The sequence below is a fragment of the Choloepus didactylus genome, chromosome 2, assembly GCF_015220235.1.
Source record: "Choloepus didactylus isolate mChoDid1 chromosome 2, mChoDid1.pri, whole genome shotgun sequence".
Taxonomy (NCBI): domain Eukaryota; kingdom Metazoa; phylum Chordata; class Mammalia; order Pilosa; family Megalonychidae; genus Choloepus; species Choloepus didactylus.
In genome coordinates, this window is record NC_051308.1 from 141,703,582 (window position 1) to 141,730,247 (window position 26,666).

The window sequence follows — 26,666 nt, forward strand, 5'->3', positions numbered from 1 at the left end:
CTTCATTTTTGGATCCTCCAGAGTATTTAATAAGTAATTTTTATAAAGATGACATTAATTACTCCAAACTTCCTGTTAGTCAACCCTTGAACAATTTCAAGTTATATATAAACTGAAGTAATCTGATAGGAAATTCTAATATGTAGTTACAATATGAAACTTCAAATAGTTATAGATTTAAATATCTAGATCTTCTCCTGGTGCGTTATTTGGCTCAATTACTTTTTTCTTAAACATACACTTTCATTCTGTCACATTTTAAAACAACAAAGTACACTTATGATTCCTATTCAAAATAATTCAAAATAAGTTTTCACTAGAGCATTAAAACCAGTTCTAGTTCACCTTCCCTGAATAAACCAGATATAATGAGAGCACTAACAATAGGGACACTTGCCTCACATCAGTACATCTGTAGATACTTTGATTATATTAAAATAAAATTTATTAACATTAAATAAAAGACTTTAAATGTTTACCTGAAGAACAACTACTATCCAGGTCAGTCTATTATATCCCTGAAAAAATCCATTCTTTGATACCAATTCTCCGTCATAAACATATACACCCATTAATCCAAATATACTCCCAAAGAAACCTGTAAAAATGTAAAGTATATATATGTTACTTAGTTTGTCTGAAGAGATATTTTTCCATTGACATTACAAATAATTTTATACTTTTTGATAAAATTTGACTTTCTTGATTTTTATTTGGACATTTATATAAACAACAAAAGTATACTTAGTATTATATGATAACTGAAAGACAAAGACATATAAGAATATAAAAAAAGATTATCTTTGGAAGACTAAAATAATATATGTATGTATAGATCTGCATTCTAACAGCTGTATAATATTCTATTGTATGGTTGATGTTAATAATATCAAATATATATATACACCTTGTGCCAGGAATTGTTATACGTGCTTTTCGTAGGTTAACTCACAATAGCCATAGGAGGAAGGTACTTTTATGCCCATTTGATAGATGAAGAAATGAAAGCACAGTGAGGTTAAATAACTAGTTCCAGCTTACACTGCTATTAAGTGATTGAGGATTTCAACCCAGGTGGTGTAGCTGTGGAGTCTGTAATCTTAAATCACTACAGTATTTAACTATACTGATAATCTATTTAATCAGTCCCCTAAATGCTGGTTCCTATTTTTTATAATTGTAAACAATATGAAAATGAATAACTGGGAATCCATCTTTGTGTTTTTTGGCAGGTATATCTGTAGGATAAATTCTTATCCAAACAATCCTTGAATCAAAGCCTATATGTATTTAAAATTTTGGTAGACAGTCCTAAATTGAGATTCAATAAGGTTACATCAACTGTACTCCTACAAACTGTATATAATAGAGTTCCTGTTTCTCCAATTTCTGGATCTCATCAATTCAATATTTACAAATGCCATCACATAGTTTTAATTTCTGTTCTTTTAATTTTGAGTTGCTTGTAATTTAATTAAGCATCCCTTTCAAAGCTCTGAATCAGCTTACCGTTTTCCTATGAGCAATGTTGTATGAGGTCAAACCAAAGAATAAGAAATCCATGAAGCAACATATAATCATGAATTCCGAGCTGTCTTCCATTTTTACCTTACAAGCCCAGAAAATCTGGGGTAACAAACACAAACTTGAACATTCCTTTCTTTTCTGATATTTGCACATTTACATAAATAGCTGACGTTTTTTGGTTCTTAGGATATGCAAGGCACTTTATTATAAAAAATTCACATATCTCATTTAGTCCTCATGGAAACATATAAGGTAGGTACTATAAGTACATTTTTTAGATGAGGAAGGTAAAGCACAGAAAGATTAAGTAACTTCCCTAAGGTCACACAAGTGTTAAGTGATGAAATCAAGATTTGGGTTGTCTGACTATGATACTATGCCAGTCTGAATGTATTATGTTCCCCCAAACACCATTATCTTTGATGTAATCTTGTGTGGGCAGATATATCAGTGTTGATTAGATTGTAATTCTTTGAGTGTTTCTGTGGAGAAGCGCCCCACCCAACTGTGGGTGATGACTCTGACTGGATAATTTCCATGGAGGTGTTACCCCACCCATGCAGGGTGGGTCTAAATTAAATCACTGGAGCCATATAAATGAGCTGACAAACAGAAGAAACTCAGTGCAGCTGAGAGAAACATTTTGAAGAGGAGCCACAGCCAAGAGGGACACTTTGAAGAACACACTGGAACTGAGAGAGGAGCTTCAGCTTATAAGAGACATTTTGGAGATGGCCTTTGAAAGCAGACTTTTGCTCCGGAGAAGCTAAGAGAGGACAGATACCCCAAGAGCAACTAAGAGTGACATTTTTGAGGAGTTGAAGCCTACAGAGGAACGTCCTGGGAGAAAGCCATTTTGAAACCAGAACTTGGAGCAGATGCCAGCCATGTGCCTTCCCAGCTAACAGAAGTTTTTCGGACGCCATTGGCCATCCTCCAATGAAGGTACCCGATTGTTGACACCTTACCTTGGACACTTTATGGCCTTAAGACTGTAACTGTGTAACCAAATAAACCCCCTTTGTAAAAGCTGATCCATTTCTGGTGTTTTGCATTCTGGCAGCATTAGCAAACTAGAACAGAGACCAATTGTTCTGAGTCACTATGCTATAGATACATGCTTTCTGGAATGTTGGGTTAAATTGCTGAATGCTTTTTGAGACTGTGAATTTGAATTATAGCTACCTATAAAAATTTTTTATGTTAAATGTTTTTAAGAAAAAAAAAAGAACTTGATATATTTCTACAAATTCTATGGAGAAACATAAATCCTATGAGATAAAAATGAAGGATCAGTCTGTTACCATATTACTGGAAAACAGCTGGAAAGATAGACTTTGATAAAATTTGGAAGGCTTGTTTGGGAAGGTTTGATTTAAACAATAGGCCACCAGGAGTTCAGTCAATTCATTTGTGGGACCTAGATAGAACTGTATGGCTGCTTATCAAGAGTGACTTGGTATACTTATTGCCTTGGTGAGGACAGGAAAAAAAAAAAAAAAATAGTGGTTTCAAAGATGAACCTCAAAGTCACAAGAGCAGAAGCTTAAAATAGAATGTGTTCTCCCCTCATGTGGACATGACTTCCAGGAGGAGGTAAATCTCCCTAGCAACATGGGGCATGACTCCCGGGGATGTGCCTGGAGCCGGGATCATGAAATTGAGAAAGTCTTCTTGAACAAAAGGGGGAAGAAGAATGAAACAAAATAAAGTTTCAGTGGCTGAGAGATTTCAAATGAAGTTGAGAGGTCACTCTGGAGGATATTCTTATTTGCTATATAGATATCACTGTGTAGTTTTTAGTGTATTGGAATAGCTAGAAGGAAATACCTGAAACTGTCGAACTGCAACCCAGTAGCCTTGATTCTTGGAGACGACTGTATAACTATGTAGCTTTCACGGTGCAACTATGTGATTGTGAAAACCTTGGGGCTCATATTCCCTTTATCCAGTGTATGGACAGAAGAGTAGAAAAATGGGGACAAAAATTAAATGAAAAGTAGGGTGGGATGGGGGGATAGAATGTTTTAGGTGTTCTTTTTTACTTTTATTTTTTATTCTTATTTATTTATTCATTTTAGAGTAAGGAAAATGTTCAAAAATTGACTGTGCCAATGAATGCAAAATTATATGATGGTACTGTGAACAACTGATTGTACACTATGGATGACTGTATGGTATGTGAATGTATCTCAGTAAAACTGAATTAAAAAAAAGATAGAATGTGTTTATCTGTAGCTTCTCAAAGCTCTATGTAGCATCCTACAGGATCTAATATATGGCAGGAATTATACTAAATCTCTTTATGGGAAGTGAAATGTTACAATAATACGAATAGTTTAAATATTTGTTCAAAGTATATCCTTCAGTATGAGACTTTTTTTCTTTGAAACTATTTACCTTCAAGGTAGAAAAATGTCTCAGAAATTTTTAAGAGCAAAAACACATTTTGAAATAAAAATCCCTATTAAGATATTAAAACAGATATTTAAAAGTTCATTTCAAACTTCCTGCATTTAAGTATCTTAAATCTTTCCCAGGATTACAATATGTAAGCTATTTGAAACATCTTCTGGGAAAGAAGTAGAAACAAATGATAGTTATTCCTTACTAAGTGGTAAGGAAAGAAATAGGCTATACCCTTCATGTTACAGACCTAAAATTCCAAATTTGTCAATAAAATAAATTCATTTCAAATACAATTTTTAAGGCAGAAGTCTTGCCAGATGACTGGACCAACAGTACATTTTTCCAAGGATTACATATTTTAAAATGTATAGAAATCTTTAAATATAAGAATATAATCACTTTAAAAAAATCATACTAGAGCAGCAGGGCAAGATGGCGGAATGGTGAGGTGTGCGTTTTAGTTACTCCACTGGGGTAGTTGGTAAAAAGCCAGGAACAGCGTGGACCAGACACTGCAAGGAATTTGAGTTTGGATATACTTCATACAACACTCACGAACGTGTGGAGCAGCTGAGATCAGTGAAATCTGTAAGTTCTCGAGCCCAGGGGGCCCGCGCCCTTCCCTGCCAGACACAATCCCGAGGGAGGAGGGGCTGTCAATGCTGGGAACCAGGAGGGAGAATTGTAGTTACAGCACTGATTATAACAGACTCAGACTGCTGAACAAAAACCTCCCACCGTAGATAAACTGAGATCAGACACCAGAGAGTCTGGAAGCAGTCAGCCCGGTGGAGAGGAGATAGGGCTAGCAAAAACAGCAAAAAAATATAAAATATATATAAAAAAAAAAAAACCAGAGACTTTTTGGATTTGGGGTGAACATAATACAGAGAAGGGCTGGGCTCAAACAGAATCAGGCACATATGCAAATCCAGGGGGTCAGGGCCCTTCTCTGAAAAGCCGGTTTCTCTGCTTTCTTGATTGTTCCTTAATCGCCCTCAACTCCTTGTCTTTTAGCATTTCAATAGCCCATGAGATCTGCAAGGACTGTAAATAGTCCATACTGGGTCCTTCTTTTACATTTTTCTTTTTCTTTTTTCTTTTTTTTTTTTTTTAACTTTTTCTCTTTTTGTAAAACAATTATTCTAAGAAGCCCATTACAGAAAGCCTCAAAGATTTGCAATTTTGGCCCAGGCAAGAGCAGAGCTAAGACAGCTCTGAGAGACAAAGCAGTAAGTCTAGTGGCAGGGAAAATTTGCTAAACACCATAACTTCCCAAGAAAAGGGGGGCGTGGCCCAGCTTCAGTGGCAGCCCTCCTTTGGGGAACTCAGATCCCAGGGGCTGGAATTTAGAAACCAGCTTCAGTGAGCCATGCCCCAGACAGGGTCAGGGTCACCGGGAGAACAAAAGGCACTGCACCTCCTCACAATGGTGGGGGAGCTGCGGGCTGGCAAGCGCCACCTGCTGGACAGCATAGGAAAAGCACCGAGTCTAGAGGCTTCACAGGAGGGTCTCATTCTCAGGGAAACCCCATATCCTTCTGAGACCTGGGCCTCTCTGGAATGGGAAAACCTGACTGGGGTAGACTATATCTGAGGAGAATCTCACACACAAAGGCTACACAGAGGCAGGGCAAGAAACAGAAAAATGAGGTGAAAAACTCCAACCAACTAAATAGAACCTAAGTTAGAGGCCTAGAATAAGCTGAACTGAACACCAAAGTTAGAGAACAAAGCCAACCAACAAGAAAACCTTATGTAAAAGAGTGAAAATGAGCTCCAGAGTAAACTAATCAAGAAAGTCAGATGCCTAGACAGCTCAAGATAACAAGTCATACTAGGAAACATGAAAATACGGACCAGCCAAAGGAACAAACTAACAGTTCAACTGAGATTCAGGAGTTGAGACAACTAATGCTAAATCAATTCAATGAACTGAAGGAAGAACTAATTAAAGATGTTCAAACAAATCTCCTAAATCAATTGAAAAATCAAGTCAATGAACTGAGGGAAGATATAGCAGAAGAAATGAAAAATATAAGGAAGACACTGAATGATCATGAAGAATTCATAAACTTGAAAAAGAAATGGCAGAACTTATGGGAATGAAGGGCACAATGGAGGAGATGAAAAAGACAATGGAGGGATACAACAGTAGATTTGAATAAGCAGAAGAAAGGATCAGTGAATTGGAAAACCAGACATCTGAATCATATACACAAAAAAACAGATGAACAAAAGAATGGAAAAATATGAGCAGGGTCTTAGGGAGATGAGTGACAACATGAAGAGCACAAATATATGTGTTATGGGTGTCCCAGAGGTAGAAGGGAGGGGAAAAGGGGCAGAAAGAATAATAGAAGAAATAGTCACTGAAAATTTCCCAACTCTTATGAAAGACAGAAAATTGCAGATTCAAGAAGTACCCCAAACAGAATAGACCCCAATAGACCTACTCTAAGACACTTACTGATCAGACTGTCCAATGTCAAAGACAAAGAGAGAATTCTGAAAGCAGCAAGAGAAAAGCAATCCATCACATACAACTGAAGCTCAATAAGACTATGTACAGATTTCTCCACAGAAACCATGGAGGCAAGAAGACAGTGGTATGATATATTTAAGGTACTGAAAAAGAAGAACTGCCAACCAAGAATCCTATATCCGGCAAAACTGTCCTTCAAAAATGAGGGAGAGATTAAAATATTTTCAGACAGACAGATACTGAGAGAGATTGTGAATAAGAGACCAGCTCTGTAGAGCTTGTAAGAAAAACTAAAGGGAGTGCTACAGGCTGATAGGAAAAGACAGGAGAGAGAGGTTTGGAGCAGAGTGTAGAAATGAAGATTATCAGGAAGGATAAAAAGATATCTTATGAAAAAGGAACGAAATGGGAGGTCTCACACTACCTGACTTTGAAGCATATTACAAAGCTACAGTGCTCAAAACAGCATGGTATTGGCATAAAGACAGAGATACTGACCAATGGAACTGAATTGAGTGTTCAGAAATACTCTCACATCTACCAATAATTGATCTTTGACAAGGCAGTCAAGCCAAAAAAACCTGGGACAGAGCAGCCTCTTCAATAAATGGTGTTTGGAGAACTGGATATCCATTTCCAAAGAATGAAAGAGGGCCCCTATCTCACACCTTATATAAAAATTAACTTGAAATGGATCAAAGACATAAACATAAACGATAAGACCATAAGACTCTTAGAAGAAAATGTAGGGCAAATATCTTAAAGATCTTGTGATAGGAGGTGGTTTCCTAGACCTTACACCCAAAGCGCAAGCAACCAAAGAAGAAACAGACAAATGGGATCTCCTCAAAATCGAACACTTTTGCACATCAAAGGACTTTGTTAGAAATGTAAAAAGGCAGCCTACACAATGGGAAACAATATTTGGAAACCACATATCAGATAAGGGTTTAATATCCCCAATATATAAAGTGATCCTACAACTCAATAACAGAAAGACAAACAACTCAATTAAAAAATGGGCAAAAGACATGGACATACACTTTTCTGAAGAGGAAATACAAATGGCTCAAAAACATAAGAAAAAATGCTCAAGTTCACTGGCTATTAGGGAAATGCAAAGCAAAACTACAATGAGATATCATCTCACACCTACCAGAATGGCCATTATCCAAAAAACAGAAAATTACAAGTGCTGGAAAGGATGTGGAGAAAGAGGCACACTGATTCATTGGTGGGAATGTAGAATGGTGCAACCACTCTGGAAGACAGTGTGGAGGTTCCTCAGGATGCTAAGTATAGATTTGCCATATGACCCAGCTATTCCAGTGCCAGGTGTATACCCAAAGGAACTGAAAGTTAAGACACAAACGGACATTTGTAAACCGATGCTTATTGCGGCATTATTCATGATTGCCAAAAGATGGAAGCAGCCCAAATGTCTATTAATAGACGAGTGCATAAACAAACTATGGTATATGCGCATGATGGAATATTATGCAGCTGTAAGACAGAACAAAGACATGGAACAAATAATAATGTGGATGAACCCTGAGGACGTTATGTTGAGTAAATTAGCCAGAAACAAAAGGACAAATACTGTATGGTCTCACTAATATGAACTAACATCACTGAGCAAACTTTGAGACTTAAAAGCTGAAAACACAGGCTACCAGGAGAAAGAAAGAAGGTAGAGATCTGGCATTTGATGCTGAAGGACTACAGAATGTTCAGCAGGATTGATTGTATAGATCCAGAAATAGATAGCATAGTACTGTGTGATGGTATCACAATATTGTAACTACACTGAACAAAGATGTCTGTGAGTAAAGCTGAAAGAGGTGGCATAGGGGAATGTATGATACCAAAGGTAAAGATAGATGATGATAAAGACTAGGACTGTATCACTTGGTAAAAACTGGAGGGGCCAATGACTATTACTAAATGTACAAATATAAAAATGTTTTCACATATATATATATTTCACAAATATATAAATGTGGGAGAACAAATGAATGTCAATCATGCAGAGTGTTGAAAAATGGATATTTGGGAAAAAACATAATCAAAGCAAACTGGAGTCTATGGTCAACAGTAACATTGTAATATGCTTCCATTACATGTAACAAAGGCAATATACTAAAGTTAAATGTGTATGAGAGGGGGATATAAGGGAGGGATATGGGATTCTTGGTAGTGGTGTTGTTTTCTGTCCTTACTATTGTATTGTATGAAATTTTATTTTTCTTTGTATTATCTTTTTTTCATTATTCGCCCCCAAAAAACAACACTTTTTCATAGTAATCAATATGTTCAAGTGCTGACTGTGGTGATAAATGTACAACTATATGATGATACTGTGAACAACTGACTGTACACTATGGATAATTGTATGGTATATGTCTCTATAAAATTGTAGGAAAAAGTATAAATGGGGGAAAAGTGCTGGAGAAAATATGGAGAGAGGGATGTACGTATTTACTGTTGATGAGGAGGCAGAATGGTGTAGTCTTTCTGGAGGTCAGTGTGGTGGTTCCACAATAAGCTAAGTATGTGGGGGCCATAAAGTCCTGCAACCTCATTATGGGGTATGTACTTGGAAGATCTGAGAGCAGAGACATGAATGGGCATTTGCAAACTGGTGTTTATGGAGGCAGTATTCATGATTTTCAGTGGGTGGAAGTGGCCTAAGGGTACACCAGATGAGGAACAGAATGGTGAACCGTGGTGTATGCATACAGTGGAATATTGAGCAACTATGAGGAGGGAAGCTGTGAGACACACAAGGAGGTGAATGGATCTTGTAGACAGCATTTTGAGTGAAGTACACCAGAAACAAAGGCAAACACTGTAATGCCTTACCAATGTGGACTAGCTACAATGTGTAAACTCAGAGTTAAATCTTAGAACATAGCTTAACAGGGAAACGATTGTAATGGTCCCTAGATGGTAAGCTCTTACAGCAGTCAAATCTATTCCTGAATTGTAATGGCTATCTCCAGACTCTGAGATACTGATCCCTTTGTGTATAACCTGATTGGTCTCTGGAATATCAGGTATCCATGTGACACCTGAAACTCAGAGCTAGGGCTTGGCAGATACTAATATCAGTATTAAGGATACAGCAACTGTAAAACAAACAAACAAAACAAAACAAAACAAAAAAAAACAGCTTAAAAAGAGCCCAGACTTCAATTTGAGATATGAATGAAGCAGATCTGGTTAAGACTAGGGCAAATTGGGCCAAAGGGTAAAGGTTGAAACTGTGTGTTAAAACTTCAACTTCCATGTGAGACCAAGGGAAGAGATGTTTATTTGCTATAGGACCTGTATTTTCTAAACAATATAACTTCTGCAGTCAGTTTGTTGAAACACCACAATTACATGGAACTTTGAATAGGAAGTGAGATATGGTAGGTTTGTATAGGACAGAGTGAAATAGCAACACATTCCAAAGTAATTTGGGCAGAGAATAAATATCTATATGCAGGGGCCCCCTGAGGAGCTGGGGGATAATGCGGAAGTGTTGGACTTCCTCACCTGGATTGTTGCTGATGTTCTCACATACATTGAGGAGTGACAGCTTGGTATGCTGAGCCCTCTGTCTTGGGGCTCCCTTATGAAGCTGGTTACTGCAAAGGAGGGGCTAAACCTGCTTATAATTGTGCCTAAGAGTCTCCCCCTGAGTGCCCCTTTGTTGCTCAGATGTGACCCTCTCTCTCTAAGCCACCCTGGCAGGTGAAGTCACTGCCCTCCCCTCTACGTGGGACCTGACTCCCAGGGGTGTAAATCTCCCTGGCAACACAGGATATGACTCCCGGGGATGAATCTGGACCCCGCATCATGGGATTGAGACATCTTCTTGACCAAAAGGGGATGCGAAATGAAACGAAATAAAGCTTCAGTGGGTAAGAGATTTCAAATGGAGTAGAGAGGTCACTCTGGTGGACATTCTTACGCACTATATAGATAACACTTTCTAGGTTTTAATGTATTGGAATAGCTAAAAGTAAATACCTGAAACTATCAGACACCAACCCAGTAGCCTTGACTCTTGAAGATGATTGTATAACAATGTAGCTTACAAGGCGTGACCATGTGATTGTGAAAAACCCGGTGGATCGCACTCCCTTTATCCAGTGCATGGATGGATAAATAGAAAAATGGGGACAAAACCTAAATGAAAAATAGGGTGGGATGGGGGGAATGATTTGGGTGTTCTTTTTTACTTTTATTTTTCATTCTTATTCTGATTCTTTCTGGTGTAAGGAAGATGTTCAAAAATAGTTGGGGTGATGAATGCATAACTATATAACAGTACTGTAAATAGTTGATTGTACACTATAGATGATTGTATGGTATGTGAATATATCTCAATAAAATTGAATTTAATTTAAAAAAAAAAACAAGAAAAAAATATTAGAAAACATTTAAAACTTACCAAGCTGAATGTTTCTTATCCACACAGATTGCTTGGTTTCTTTTAAAATTTTCTCAAAGTAAACTCCAGCAAAGCCACTTGAAAAACACGCTGTAAGAACTGCCATGAGTCCTACAAATTGAGAGCCAGCTGAGAGTTCCTTAGAATCAAGTTCTTGTGAATCTGAAGGCCACTGAACAAAAAGGGAAAACAAAATGAAAAGGAAAACAAAATTGAAGTTTAATTCCTGTAATATTTTTACAAAGTGCATATTTAGACTCCAGTCTTAGACCTTAAGATAAAAAACTTGATCAACATCATTCTTGGAAATTGCAGTGAACAGCTTTTAAAAAAAAATCTTGGAATCATGTGATTTTGTTCTTGCAGTCATAATATATTACTGTTACAACTTATAATTTAAAGAAAACATGCAAAAGGATAAGTCATATTTTCTATTTCATCTCTTACATAGCCCAATAAATTAAGGCAATTCTTTAAAACTTTATTAAAGAGCACCAATTCAAATATAACTAGATAAAGGATGAGAATCTTACATTCCGTCTGCTGCCTTAGCAAAAGGAGAGATCAACTAGAAAGTGATGTGCAAAATCAAACCTAAAAGATAGGTTTTAAGCAAAGATAGTTCGACATAAGAAATAAGTTAAGGTAATACACCACATTAACAGAAGAAAGGGAAAAAAACCCAGATGATCATCTCAATTGATGCAGAAAAGGCATTTGAGAAAATCCCCTTTCTTGATAAAAACACTTAGAAAACTAGGAATATAAGGAAACTTCCTCAGCATGATAAAAGGCATATGTGAAAAATCCATACTCAATGCTGAACAACCGAAAGCTCTCTCTCTTAGATCAGGAAAAAGATATGGAGGTCCATGTCACCACTGTTATTTAATATTGTACTGTGAGTAATAGCAAGAGCAATCAGGAGAAAGAAAGAAAAGGCACCCAAATAAAAAAGGAAGAAGTTTGTAGATAGCGTGATCCTATCTACAGAAAATCCTGAAAAATCCACAACAAAGCTGCTAGAACTAATAAATGAATTCAGCAAAGTGGTGGGATACAAAATCAATACCCAAAGATCAGTAGTGTTTCTATACACTAGTAATGAACAATCTGAAGAAAAAATCAAGAAAAAAATTCCATTTACAGTAGCAACTAAAAGAATCAAATATCCAAGAATAAACCTAACCAGGGATGTAAAGGAATTCTACATAGAAAGCTACAAAACATTACTAAAAGAATCAAAGAAGACCTAAATCAATGGAAGGACATTTCATTTTCACAGACTGGAAGTCTCAATGAATAAGATGTCAGTCCTACCCAAAACGATTTACAAATTCAATGCAATCCCAAACAAAATTTCAACAGCATTCCTTGCAGAAATGGAAAAGCCAATCATCAAATTTATATGAAAGCATAAGGGAACCCAAACAGCCAAAGCCATTCCGACAAGGAAGAACAGAGTTGGAAGACTTACACTTCCTAGAGTTAAAACTTATTACAAAGCCACAGTAATCAAAGCAGCATGGTGCTGGCACAGGATAGATATATAGACCAATGGAATCGAATTGGAGTTCAGAAATCAATCCATACATTTATGGTCAACTGATTTTCGACAAGAGGGCAAAGACCACTCATTTGGGAAAGAATACTCTCTTCAGCAAATGGTGCTGGGAAAACTGAATGTTCATATGAAAAAGAATGAAGGTGTGGACCCTACCTAACACCACATACAAAAACTTAACAACCCAATTAAAAAATGGGCAGGGCTTCTGGAAAATGGCAGTTAGGAGAGAAAGGGCAAAAAAACATCTCCAAGAAAAATACTAGATAAAATACAGAAAGTGACCCAGAACACTAGTTCCCGTGATGCACCAGCTGGACAAGGTCTGCTAAATCCACAGGGACCATGCACCTGGTGAAACCGGGAGTCTGTGTTCTGAAACAAGTGAGTGAGCCTGCTGAATAACCAGCAGCAAGCTGCAGTCTGAGGAAACTGTGGGTTGGCGTTTAGTGTCGGACTAGTTTAAAAAACCCAAAAGCTGCTGCAGATACGGCAGTAAAGCGCAGCGGGAACTGCGTCCCCACAACCTGTGGGCATGCCTCAACATCTGGCGTGGACGACAGCCTTTCGTGCACCGACTAACTGTCTCGGAGCTGGGAAGGTAGAGGTTAGCCAAAAGGGGAAGATAACCATGCCCCATAGAGCCATCTGCCCAGCGGACTGGGAATGCTCCTGCCCCACACAGGCGCCTCAGCCCAGAACTGCGCCAAACAATCCAATGTGATGGGAAGTGTTTCCAGCAACACGCGCACACGCCCTGATATCTGACGGGGATGATAGCCTTTCGCGCACCCACAGCTAATTGTCCTGGAGCTAGGAAGGCAGAGCGGTGCAAAAAAACAGGGAAATTAACACGCCCCGTATATTTATCTTTTCAGCAAGCTGGGAACGCCCCTACACGGCCCTGCAGACCAAAACTTCCATTGGGGATGGTGCTCACTTGTGACGTAGCCATCTTCCCTCAGCAGAGGCCCTAAGAGGGCACAGCTTTGAAGAGGGACCCACTCGGAAGTCCCAGGGACCATACACCAATACAAAGGACTTGTGGGTCAGCAGCAGAGACAAGATGTGGCAAGACTGAAGATTTAGATTCTTGCAACAGCTTTAAATCTCCAGGAACACCTGGGAGGTCTGATTATTACAGCCACCATCCCTCCCTAACCCCTCAGACACACCCCACATTCAGGGCGGGCAGCACCAACTAAACATGCAAACTTGGTGCACCAATTAGACCTCCACAAGATTCAGACCCCCACTTACCACAAAGACAAAGTTGGGGAGAACTGGCTTGAGGGGACTAGGTGACTCGTGGATGCTACATGCTGATTAGTTCGAGAAAGTGTACGCCACCAAGCTATAGAGCTGACAAATTAGAGATAAGTGCTTGAATAAGGCTACATATCCTAATAGAACCCGATCAACTTAAGCAAATGCCAAGAAGTCAAAAACAACAGAAAATTTTAAAGCATATGAAGAAACCAGACGATATGGATAACCCAAACCCAAACACCCAAATAAAAAGGTCAGAGGAGACAGTACTTGGAGCAATTAATCAAAGAACTAAAGATAAACAACGAGAACATGGCACAGGATATAAAGGACATGAAGAAGACCCTAGAAGAACATAAAGAAGAAATTGCAAGAGTAAATAAAAAAATAGATGATCTTATGGAAATAAAAGAAACTGTTGACCAAATTAAAAAGATTCTGGATAATCAAAGTACAAGAATAGAGGAAGATGAACAGCAAATCAGCGACCTTGAAGACGACAGAACAGAAATTGAAAGAACAAAAGAAAGAATGGGGAAAAAAATTTTTTTAAATCGAAATGGACCTCAGGGATATGAGAGATAATATAAAAAGTCCAAATATGAGAGTCATTGGTGTTCCAGAAAGAGAAGAGAAGGGTAAAGGTCTAGGAAGAGTATTCAAAGAAATTGTTGGGGAAAACTTCCCAAACTTTCTAAACAACATAAATACACAAAGCATAAATGCCCAGCAAACTCCAAATAGAATAAATCCAAATAAACCCACTCCATGACATATTCTGATCAGATTGTCAAATACTGAAGAGAAGGAGCAAGTTCTGAAAGCAGCAAGAGAAAAGCAATTCAACATATACAAAGGAAACAGCATAAGACTAAGTAGTGACTACTCAGTGGCCACCATGGAGGCGAGAAGGCAGTGGCATGACATATTTAAAACTCTGAGAGAGAAAAATTGCCAACCAAGAATTATCTATCCAGCAAAGCTCTCCTTCAAATTTGAGGGATAGCTTAAATATTTCACAGATAAACAAATGCTGAGAGAATTTGCTAACAAGAGACCTGCCCTACTTGAGATACTAAAGGGAGCCCTACTGAGAGAGACAAAGAAAGGAGAGAAAGAGATGGAGAAAGTTTCAGTACTAAAGAGATTCAGTGTGAGTACATTAAAGGACATTGAGAGAGAGGGAAAAAATGTATCTGACAAACATAAACTAAAGGAAAGGACAGCTGACTGAAGAAATGCCTTCACAGTAAGAATGCTGAATGTAAATGGATTAGACTCCCCAATTAAAAGATACAGATTGGCAGAATGGATCAAAAAATATGAACCATCAATATGTTGCATACAAGAGACTCATCTTAGACACAGGGACACAAAGAAATTGAAAGTGAAAGGATGGGAAAAAAAAATTTCATGCAAGCTACAGCCAAAAGAAAGCAGGAGTAGCAACATTAATCTCAGATAAAATAGACTTTAAATGAAAGGATGTTATGAGAGATGAAGGAGGCCACTACAAATGAATAAAAGGGGCAATTCAACTAGAAGAAATAACAATCATAAATGTTTATGCACCCAATCAAGGTGCCACAAAACACATGAGACAAACACTGGCAAAACTAAAGGAAGCAATGGATGTTTCCACAATAATTGTGGGAGACTTCAACACATCACTCTCTCCTATAGACAGATCAACTAGACAGAAGACCAATAAGGAAATTGAAAACCTAAACAATCTGATCAATGAATTTGATTTCACAGACATATATAGAACATTACATCCCAAATCACCAGAATACACATTCTTCTCTAGTGCTCATGGAACTTTCTCCAGAACAGATCATATGCTGGGACATAAAACAAACCTCAAGAAATTTAAAAACACTGAAATTATTCAAAGCACATTCTCTGACCACAAGGGAATACAATTAGAAGTCAATAACTATCAGAGACTTAGAAAATTCACAAATACCTGGAGGTTAAACAACATACTCCTAAACAAGCTGGGTTAAAGAAGAAATAGCAAGAGAAATACTGAGACAAATGAAAATGAGAACACAACATATCAAAACCTATGGGATGCAGCAAAAGCGGTACTGAGGGGGGAAGTTCATAACAGTAAACGCATACATAAAGAAGGAAGAAAGAGCTAAAATCAAAGAACTAATGGAACAACTGAAGAAGCTAGAAAATGAACAGCAAACTAATCCTAAACGAAGTAGAAGAAAAGAAATAACAAGGACTAAAACAGAAATAAATGACATAGAGAACAAGAAAACAGAGAATAAATAACAACAAAAGTTGGTTCTTTGAGAAGATCAACAAGATTGACAAGCCCCTAGCTAGACTGACAAAATCAAAAAGAGAGAAGATCAATATAAACAAAATAATGAATGAGAAAGGTGACATCACTGCGGATCCTGAAGAAATTTAAAAAATTATAAGAAGATACTATGAACAACTGTATGCCCACAAACTGGATAATGTGGAAGAAACGGACAATTTCTTGGAAACATATGAACAACCTAGACTGACCAGAGAAGAAATAGAAGACCCCAACCAACCAATCACAAGCAAAGAGATCCAATCAGTCATCAAAAAACTTCCCACAAATAAATACCAAGGGCCAGATGGCTTCACAGGGGAATTCTACCAAACTTTCCAAAAAGAACTGACATGAATCTTACCTAAACTCTTTCCAAACATTGAAGAAAATGGAACACTACCTAACACATTTTATGAAGCTAACATCAATCTAATACCAACACCAGGCAAAGATGCCACAAAAAAGGAAAACTACAGGCCAATCTCCCTAATGAATACAGATGCAAAAATTCTCAACAAAATACCTGCAAATCAAATCCAAGGACAAGTTAAAAAAATCATACACCATGACCAAGTGGGGTTTATTCCAGGCATGCAAGGATGGTTCAACATAAGAAAATCAATCAATGTATTATAACACATTAACAAATCAAAAGAGAAAAATCAAATGATCATCTCAATAGATGCTAAAAAAGCATTTGACAAAATCCAACATCCCTTTTTAATAAAAACACTTCAAAAGGTAGGAATTGAAGGAAACTTCCTCAACATGATAAAGAGCATATATGAAAAACCCACAGCCAGCACAGTACTCAATGGTGACAGACTGAAAGCCTTCCCTCTAAGATCAGGAATGAGACAAGGATGCCTGCTATCACCAGTGTTATTCAACATTGTGCTAGAAGTGCTAGCCAGGGCAGTCCAGCAAGACAAAGAAATAAAAGGCATCCAAATTGGAAAAGAAGAAGTAAAACTATCATTATTTGCAGATGATATGATCTTATATCTGGAAAACCCTGAGAAATCAATGATACAGCTATTAGAGCTAATAAACAAATTTAGCAAAGTAACAGGATACAAGATTAATGCACACAAGTCAGTGTGCATTAATGCTACAAATGCTGGAGAGGATGTGGAGAAATTGGAACTCTTATCCATTGTCAGTGGGACTGGATAATGGTTCAGGCACTCTGGAAGTCAGTCTGGCAGTTCCTTAGAAAACTAGATATAGAGTTACCCTTCGATCCAGCAATTGCACTTCTCAGTATACACCCAGAAGATCTGAAAGCAGTGACACGAACAGATATGTGCATGCCAGTGTTCATAGCAGCACTATTCACAATTGCCAAGAGATGGAAACAACCCAAATGTCCTTCAACAGATGAGTGGATAAATAAAATGTGGTATATACACATGATGGAATACTACATGGCAGTAAGAAGGAACGATGTCGTGAAACGTGACAACATGGATGAACCCTGAAGACATAATACTGAGTGAAATAAGACAGGCACAAAAAGAGAAATATTATATGCTATCACTAATGTGAACATTGCAAAATATAAAATAAATGGTTTATAATGTAGAATGTAGGGGACCTAGTGATAGAGAGCAATTAGTGAAGAGGAAACAATAACCTAATAAGATTAGATAATCTATCATGGGTAAACTTAAGTTTCTGGGAATGTCCAGGAATTACTATGGTTTGTTAATTTCTGGTGGGTATGGTAGGAACAAGTTCAAAGAAATGTTTCCATATTAGGTTATTTTCTTGGGGTAGAGTAGGAACATGTTGGAAGTAAAGTAATTATTTTAGGTTAGCTGTCTTTTTCTTATACCCTTGTTTTGGCTTGTTTGAAATGTTTTTTATTGAAATTTTTTTTTTTTTTTAATTTTTACTTTGATATGGTTAATAGTTAATTTAAGAAAAAAAAAATAACAGTGAAAAAAATGTGCAGAGCCCCACTAAGGAGCTGGGGGAGAATGCAGCGGTGTTGGGCTTCCCCACATTGATGGTTGCTGGTGTGCTCGCAGACTTTGAGGACTGGCAGTTTGATGGGCTGAGCCCTCTATCAGGGGACTTGCCCTTTGGAAGACTGTTACTGCAAAGGAGAGGCTAGGCCTGCTTATAATTGTGCCTAAGTGTTTCCTTCTGGATGCCTCTTTGTTGCTCAGATGTGGCCCTCTCTCTCTAGCTAAGCCAACTTGGCAGATGAAATCACTGCCCTCCCCTCTACGTAAGATCTGACACCCAAGAGAGTAAATCTCCCTGGCAACATGGAATATGACTCCTGGGGAGGAATCTAGACCCAGCATCATGGGAGGGAGAACATATTCTTCACCAAAAGGGGGATGTGAAATGAAATGAAATAAGAGACTCCAACAGGAGCCGAGAGGTGACTCTGGTGAGCACTCTTACACACAATATAGATAACCCATTTTAGGTTCTAATGAATTGGAATAGCTAGCAGTGAATACCTGAAACTATCAGACTAAAACCCAGAACCCCTGAATCTTGAAGACAATTGTATAAACAATGTAGCTTATGAGGGGTGACAGTGTGATTGGGAAAGCCATGTGGATCACACTCCCCTCTGTCCAGTGTATGGATGGATGAGTAGTAAAACGGGGGCAAAAAAAAAACAAAACTAAACAAAGAATGAGGGGGCACAATTTGGGTGTTCTGTTTTTACTCATTTTTTTTATTGTTGCTTTTACTTTTTCTGGTACAAGGAAAATGTTAAAAAAATTGATTGGGGTGATGAATGAACAACTATACGATGGCAATGTGATCAATGGATTGTATACTTTGGCTGATTGTATGGTATGTGAATGAATCTTAAAAAAAAAAAATGGGCAAAAGAGTTGAATATACATCTCTCCAAAGAAGATATGCAAACGGCCAAACAGCACATTAAAATATCATTAGCCATTAGGGAAATGCAAATCAAACGTCATTAGCCATTAGGGAAATGCAAATCAAAACCACAGTGAAATACTATTTCACATGCAATAGAATGGCAACTATTAAAAGAATGGCAAATTACAAGTGTTGGAGGGGATATGGAGAAACAGGAACATTCATTCATTATAGGTGGAATGTAAAATGGTGCTGCCACTGAGATCTAGTGTTTGACAGTTCCTCAGAAAGTTAAATATAGAATTACCATATGCTGGCAATCCCATTTCTAAGTATATACCGAAAATAACTGAAAGCAGGGACCCAGATATTTGCATACCAATGTTCATGGTGGCATTATATACAATTACCAAAAGATGGAAGCAACCCAAGTGCCCATCAGCCAATGAATGGATAAACAAAATGTGATATAGACAAAAAGGAATGTTATTCATACTTATGAAGGAATGAAGTTCTGACACATGCATCAACATGGATGAACCTTAGAGACTTCATGTTGAGTGAAGTAAGGCAGACACAAAAAGACACAAATATTGTTGTATGATCTCACTGGTACAAATTAGAATAAGCAAAATCATAGTCATAAACTACAGTAAAGGTTACCAGGGTCTGAGGTAGGCATAGGGAATGGAGAGTTAATGCTTAAATTGTACAGTTGCTATTTGGGTTGATGGAAAAATTTGGTAATGGATGATGGTAATAGCACAAAATTGTGAGTGTAATTAATAGCACTGAATTATGTATTTGTGACTAAAAGAGGAAATTTTAGGTAGTATATATGTTATTAGAATAAAAACCCATAGGACTTACAAAACAAACATTGAACGCTATTATAAATAATGCACTATAGTTAATAGTACAATTATAAAAATAAAAATGTTCTTTCATGAATTGTACAATGTGTAAAAATGCACCACATTAATGCAAGATGTTAATAATAGTGGCATATAGGAACTCTGCATTTTATGTAGGAGTTTTCTGCAATCCTACAACTTCTCTGATTTAAGGGGGAAAAGAAAACCCTCCAGAATGAATGAAATCTTCAAAAATAACAGGCCTACACACAACTCCAATACTGAAAAATTGGGCAACCCTGATACCAAAGGGGAGTGATCAAGGAAGAGGATACCATAAAGTAAACTGATTAGTAACCAGCAGAAAGATATGAGAAGAATCAGGATATAGGGACATCAAAGAAGCTAACAGACTGTAAGAAGGCAGAGGTTAATAATCAATTGGTCTAGATACCCAGTAAAATCAACTTTTTTTTTCATGCAGTATCTTATTACCCTAACTAGAATGTGTATTTCCTTACGTCAAATAGTTTGGTTTTTATTAATTTCTTTGTATCACTTATAGTGACCCATATGATATCTTGCACAAATGAAGCCCTCAAAAAATATCTGTCAATTTTGAGGAATAAGCATCTATTTGCTTCAACAAATAATAGAACCATTTCTCTATGCATAGTAAATAAGGTTTGAAACTGTGAAAAAATGAAAGGTATACTTATCTTGGATAGTTACCTGAACAAAAGCAACTCCTGTCATCAGAATTACTAGGGACAACCACTGGTACACACCTAATTTTTTACCAAGCATAGACACAGAAAATAATGCCGTTGTAAGAATTTTCAACTGATACGTGACCTGAAAAAGAAAACAGCTAATGTTGTTAGTGTTTGCTTTAAAAAAAAAAAAAAAAAAAAAAAAAAAAAAAACTACTAAAAATGTATTTTAAGTACCTGATAAGTAGCTGCATCTAGATTTGACAGTGCCACATAGAGTAAATTATTCTGAAGAGTATATATTCCTGATGGAATAGCAAGTTTAAGCGTTTCCATGGGTTTATTAAGAATTTCATCATGTAGTACTCGATTCAGCGCTCTTAGACTACATTCTAGAGAAAACATATAAAATAAACAAAATCAGTTAAGTAATTTTGATTAAGTTATCCTGTCAAAGCCTAAGTTTTCTTATCTGTAAAGAGAAAATTAAGCTACATGTTAATATACTTCTAAGTCTGAAATACATCTTTATGATGCTAATTTTTAAAATATTAAGTATTGTAAGGTAACATATTATGAAGAACATTATCCTTATCTTCTTTCATTCAGATTGATTATATATATGTCTTCACGTGTACACATGCATACCTACGTATTATTTATAACCAAACGCCCAAAGTATAAACTTATCAACCAAGTTTCTTGTATCAACATTATAAAAATTTGTATTTTGTGCATTCCATTTACCAACAGGCATTCATGCCATCTAATAATTGTGAAGAGTTAATCATGAAAAGAAAGTAAATCAGTTAGGGAGTGGATTTGACTGCACACAGAAAACCCAACTGTGGTTGCTTTGAGTTATGTACCCCAGAAAAACATGTTCTTAATCCATTCCTTTGGGTTTGAGCCCATTGTTTAACAGGACCTTTTGATGAGGTTACTTCAATTCAAGTGTGGCCCATATGAATCAGGATGGGTATTAATCCTATTACTGGAGGCCATATAGAGAAAGCCAAAGAAAAAGAAGCCATGAGGAGCAGCCAGAAGCTGGAAGTCAGTGGAACCTGGGAGAAAGAAGATGCTGCTATGTGCAATGCCACATGACAGAAAAGCCAAGACCAATGATTGCTGGCAGCCAGCCCCAGAATGCTAGTCTTTGGGGACATCACATTGCTGATACCTCGATTTTGGACTTCTAGCCTTAAAATCGTGAGCCAATAAATTCCTAATTGTTAAGCCAACCCAGTGTATGGTTATTTGTTTTAGGAACCAGGAAACTAAATCACTAAGTAACAGTGGCTCAAACACAGAAGGATTTGTCTCATATGGCATGAGTCTAGGCCCAAAGCTGCTATGCCATGAGGGACCCAGACTCTTTCTCTCTCTCTTTCCACTCTGCCATCCTTAGTATAAATTGGCTTTTACCTTCAAGATTTTCATTTATTGTCTGAATGATTATTACAACAAGATCACCTTATGACTGCACCTTTGGTTCTTGTTTCAGGCAGCAAAAAAGGAAGAAGGGGAAACAGCAACCCAGCATTCATCAATTTTGCTCTCATTGACCAGGACTGAGTTGCATAGCTATTGCTAGTTGCAAGGGAGCTGGGAAATCGAGTATTTTCCTTTATATCCTCCACATTAGAGACAGGAAAAGTAAAAAGTAGTTGGAAATGATACATGAATTAGCCAGCCTTTAGTATCAGTCACAAAAAAATGTCCAAAGAACTTTAATAGATACTTAAACCTCTAAAGAAAGGAGAAATTCTAAGGAACCCTACCCATTTCACCAACAATGATACTCTGTAGATAATTTTCTCTCCTAATATGAAACAGGAAAACGATTATGAAAATTCTTTTGAAATGAAAAAAATAAAGATTACTACCTAATACCCATCCTTTTCTCACCTCCAAATAAGTAAAAAATTATGTAACTAGGATAAAAACAACAAAAAGATTTTTTCTTAGTTTTAGTAGAAAAAAATAGTATTAGCTAATTTTTAAAATTAATTTTTTAAATAATTAATGCTACCATATTTTTCTCACCAGCAGTCTGAGGAGGTCTTGTTCCACACTCCTGCCAGTTCCCAGTGTTATTAGACTTTTTATTTTTGCCAATCTGAGTGAAGCTGTTGTTTTGTGGTTTTAATTTTATTTCCCTGATTGCTAGTGAGGTTAAGCATCCTTTTACATATTTATTGGCCATACATGTTTCCTCTTTTGTGAACTGCCTATTTATATCCTTTGCCCTCTTTTCTACTGGGTTGCTTGTCTTTTATTAAAGTGTAGGAGTTCTTTAGACATACTGGGTATAATAACTGGTGGTTATATGTGATGCAAATATCTATGATGCAAGTCTGTGGCTTGTCTTTTCCCTTGGTTTGTTATACAGAAGGTGTTCATTTTGGTTGGTCTTATCCCACCTCTCCACAGTGTTACTACTCATGTCAGAGATACCTGTAGCCCCATACTGCTAAATGTAGTTGATATTACTGTTCATACTTTTGCTACTGTTGACCTCAAAAGCAAATATACTACTTTCTCAGCTTCTGTATCTACATTTTCCTAGTTTTCCTTCTGTTTGCTGATGACTACTTCAGTCTTCTATTGCTGATTCCTCCACTCAATCTGACTTCAAAATATTGGGAATACTACAGAGCTTGGGTCTTCTTCTCTTAGTATATTCTAGGTAACCTCATCCAGTCCTTGACTTAAAAGCAATCTATAAGTTGACAAATCCTTGAGCTCCCTATTCATATGTTTCATGGCCCAAAGAGAAGCCTTAATTTCCCCCTCAAATTATTTTCCACATATCATTCATTGGGCACATATTCATCCAGTGATTTAAGTCTAAAAATCTAAGGATTATCCCTCAAGCTGTGTCCTCCTCCTTTTCCCCCACCTTCTCCCATCCAATCCCTCAGCAAGCCATGTGTGCTGTAGCTTAGACAGACATCTCATAAACATCCTCTCTTCTCTAACCCCAAATGCATTCCCACCACCTTAAGTACAGCCAACATCATCTCCTTGAGAGGACTAGTGTAACAGCTTCCCAACATGACTCCCTGCTCCTGGTCTTACACCTCCACCACTGTCAATACAGCTATCAGTTTGTCAGATTGTCACGTTTTAGGGTACAAAACAGACCATATTTTAAACTCTTCAATTATTTACCTTTGCTTTTACAATGAAAGTCATGGTTTTCAAAGCCATGTGCACTGCCTGTTTTCTGAATACCAATTCAATCTCGCTTTGTTACATTTTCCTCCCAAGTCAATATACTCCGGCCACACTGGCCACTATGATAGTTCCCAAAGTATACCAAATTAGCCACTGCTGGACTAAACAATGCAGCAAATAAAATAAAAAGCCTTGACTTCAGTTAAAAAATTATTAAGAGTCTTCTAGGGTTCTAACAGGCACAGAATTATAGAATTTACTCTTATTCTCAAATTATCAAAAAGGCAAGAAACTATTCTTTGCATTTACGGCGTATTACCCAGAAGATATGAATCATGATATAGATTAGAACAAAATGCCAGCAACTATCTTAATAAAATAAAAATATTGAAATGTGCTTAATTCTAGGGCATTAGATAATGACAATAGTGTTCAAACATGCAGTTACCAATATACATTATTTACACGTCATATGTAAATAACAAAACAAATACATTGTATTGACTTAAAAAAAAATCTCTAGATACCTACTGCTGTCTTTGTAGACTAGTAAAATGCAGGCCATTATCTTCAAAAGTTCAGCAATAACCACTGCAGTAGAAGATAGATAACGAGGTCCCTCCTCTTTTAAAGTCCTAGAATAACGCATTGTTAGAACCAAACTGGTAGTCTGAAAGACCAAAATTCCCAAGGAAAGGTATTTTAGGTTGGCGGACATTGTCTTATCTTCATTTGCCTGAAAAATAAAATTAATGAAATTATAAAAAACAGAAACTAATATCATAAAAACCAGTAAGAGATTTCTGGTTCTGAATAAGATAGAGTAAGTGCATTCTACTCTATTCTTACTGCCAATTACATCTAAAAGCCTTGCACCAAAGACATAAAGCAACTGGTGAAGAAAATAAGGCAGACTGGATAGTGATCTCAGGACTTGAGGAATGACTAGCAATGAGTTCCCTGGGGAATTTTTTTTTTTTTTTTTTTTTTGCCTCCTATGTTTCCTTCCTTGGGGGCTACAGCGGCCCCCAATCTGAAACCACTAACAGGTATAGAACCAACACACAAAAAAAGCCTCAAGAAAAACTCATTCTTTAAACCAAAGGACTGGGAAGACAGAGACCATGCAGGACAGAACCCTTCCACTTGGGTGCTATGGAGTCTGTGGAGTAGAGCCTTCTTGACCATGCCCACCTGCACTAATGAGAGCAGCTCTCCTTCTCCCCACCGGACACTATAGCCAAAAAGACTATGTGGCAGAATCTTGCCATCCATTCCTGCACTCTACTGGTGAATGTCAGCAGAGCTGTCTGTTAATATAGAACATTTAAGTATGAACCAGCATCTCATAGTATAACACTCAAAATGTCCAGGATATAATCCAAAATTGCTCATCATATCAAAAAAATCTCAACTCAGATGAGAAAAGACAATCAACAGACACTAACACAGAGATAATACTGACGTCAGAATTATCAGACAAGGATTTCAAAGAAGCTATCATAAAAATATATCAAGCAATTATGAACACTTTAGAAATAATTTTGACACTCACCTAGAGGTTGCAAACATAGTATGGGGAGTTCTTTTTTTTTTTTCTTTTTTTTTTTTATGCTGTCATTAATTTTATTTTGTGTTTTTTTTTTAATCTTCATTTTATTGAGATATATTCACATACCACTCAGTCATACAAAACAAATCGTACTTTCGATTGTTTACAGTACCATTACATAGTGGTACATTCATCACCCAAATCAATCCCTGACACGGGGAGTTCTTCTATACCTTTTATCCAGCCTCCCCCAGCAATAAGAGTCGCAAGCTCCCTATATTAACCTGAAGTAATTTAATATTAATTCTTAAGAGACTCACTTTAAATACTAACACATAAATAGGTTAAAAAGAAAAAGGATGGAAAAGGATATGCCATTAAAAAAATGACAGTATGAGAGTGGCTAATAAGAATTATTTCTAGGATAGATAGATAACAATAAGAGGGTCCATACATCAGGAAGCTATAACAATTATAAATGTATATGTGCTTAATAACATAGCTTCAAAATATATAAAGCAAAAACTGGCAGAACTAAAGCAAAAATCAGATAAAGCCACAGTCATAATTAAGAGATTTTAAAACCACCTCTCTCAGTAATTACTAGAATAGACAAAAAAAAAAAAAAAAGTAAGGATACAGAAGACATGAATGGGCCTATCAACTATCATAACTGTGGTAGACATGAAGGTGTCTATCAGATCCTCCTTTGAGGAGGGCATTAAATGCAAAGTTCTGCATCTAATGACTGGATGGAGTGAGGGTATAAATTCTGGGCCATTTCAGCCAGACATAGGACAACTTTAGTGGGCAATATTTGCTTCAAAAGTGCTATACCAGCTTGGCCAAGGCTTTGTCAGGTCTGCCATTCAATTCAGATTACCCTTTGCCCAATGCTGCTTCTAGCAGCATCTATTCATAGGTGTTAATCTCTAATAAATACTTTGTACCACAAGTGAAAACTCTGTCTCTGCATCTATTTCTGTAGAACCCAACCTGTGAAAGTAAGTTAGCTGATATTTATAGAATGTTACATCCAATAATGGCAGACTACACATGCTTTTCAAATGTGCACAGAAGGCTCACCAAGATAGACTATATGCTTAGCCACAAAACAAGTCTTGATAGATTTCAAAATATTGAAATTTTATTGAATATGTTCTCTGACCATCCTTAAAAATCAGATATCATGAAAAGCCCCAAATGTTTAGAAATTAAACAAAACTTCTAATAACCCATGTGTTCTCTAATGACAATGGGATTAAATTAGGAGTCCTTAACAGTTTGATGTCTCAAATATTTAGAAATGAAATGGCATATTTCTGAATAATCCATGTGTCAAATCACAAAGGAAGTTACAGAATATTTTAAATTGTAAGATAAAAAATATATAACATTTGTGGGATATATATAAGGCACTGCGTAGAACAAAATTTATAGCTTTAACTACTATGTTACAAAATACAGAAGGTCTGAAATCAATGACC

The 26,666-nt window shown here is 36.9% G+C and overlaps 1 protein-coding gene across 2 annotated transcripts in view; it reads right to left on the bottom strand.

Moving 5' to 3' along the window:
* The window catches only part of SLC35A3 (solute carrier family 35 member A3), a 78,627-nt gene that overhangs the window by 12,312 nt on the left and 39,649 nt on the right, over positions 1-26,666 (bottom strand). For both annotated transcript variants that reach the window (XM_037826552.1, XM_037826551.1), the window contains exons 2-6: positions 24,159-24,363; positions 20,682-20,836; positions 20,464-20,586; positions 10,863-11,034; positions 480-598 (exon numbers count right to left, since the gene is read on the bottom strand). In XM_037826552.1, coding sequence (XP_037682480.1) covers positions 480-598; positions 10,863-11,034; positions 20,464-20,586; positions 20,682-20,836; positions 24,159-24,345 — 756 coding nt within the window. In that variant the 5' untranslated portion in view covers positions 24,346-24,363. The remainder of the gene's footprint in view (positions 1-479; positions 599-10,862; positions 11,035-20,463; positions 20,587-20,681; positions 20,837-24,158; positions 24,364-26,666) is intronic.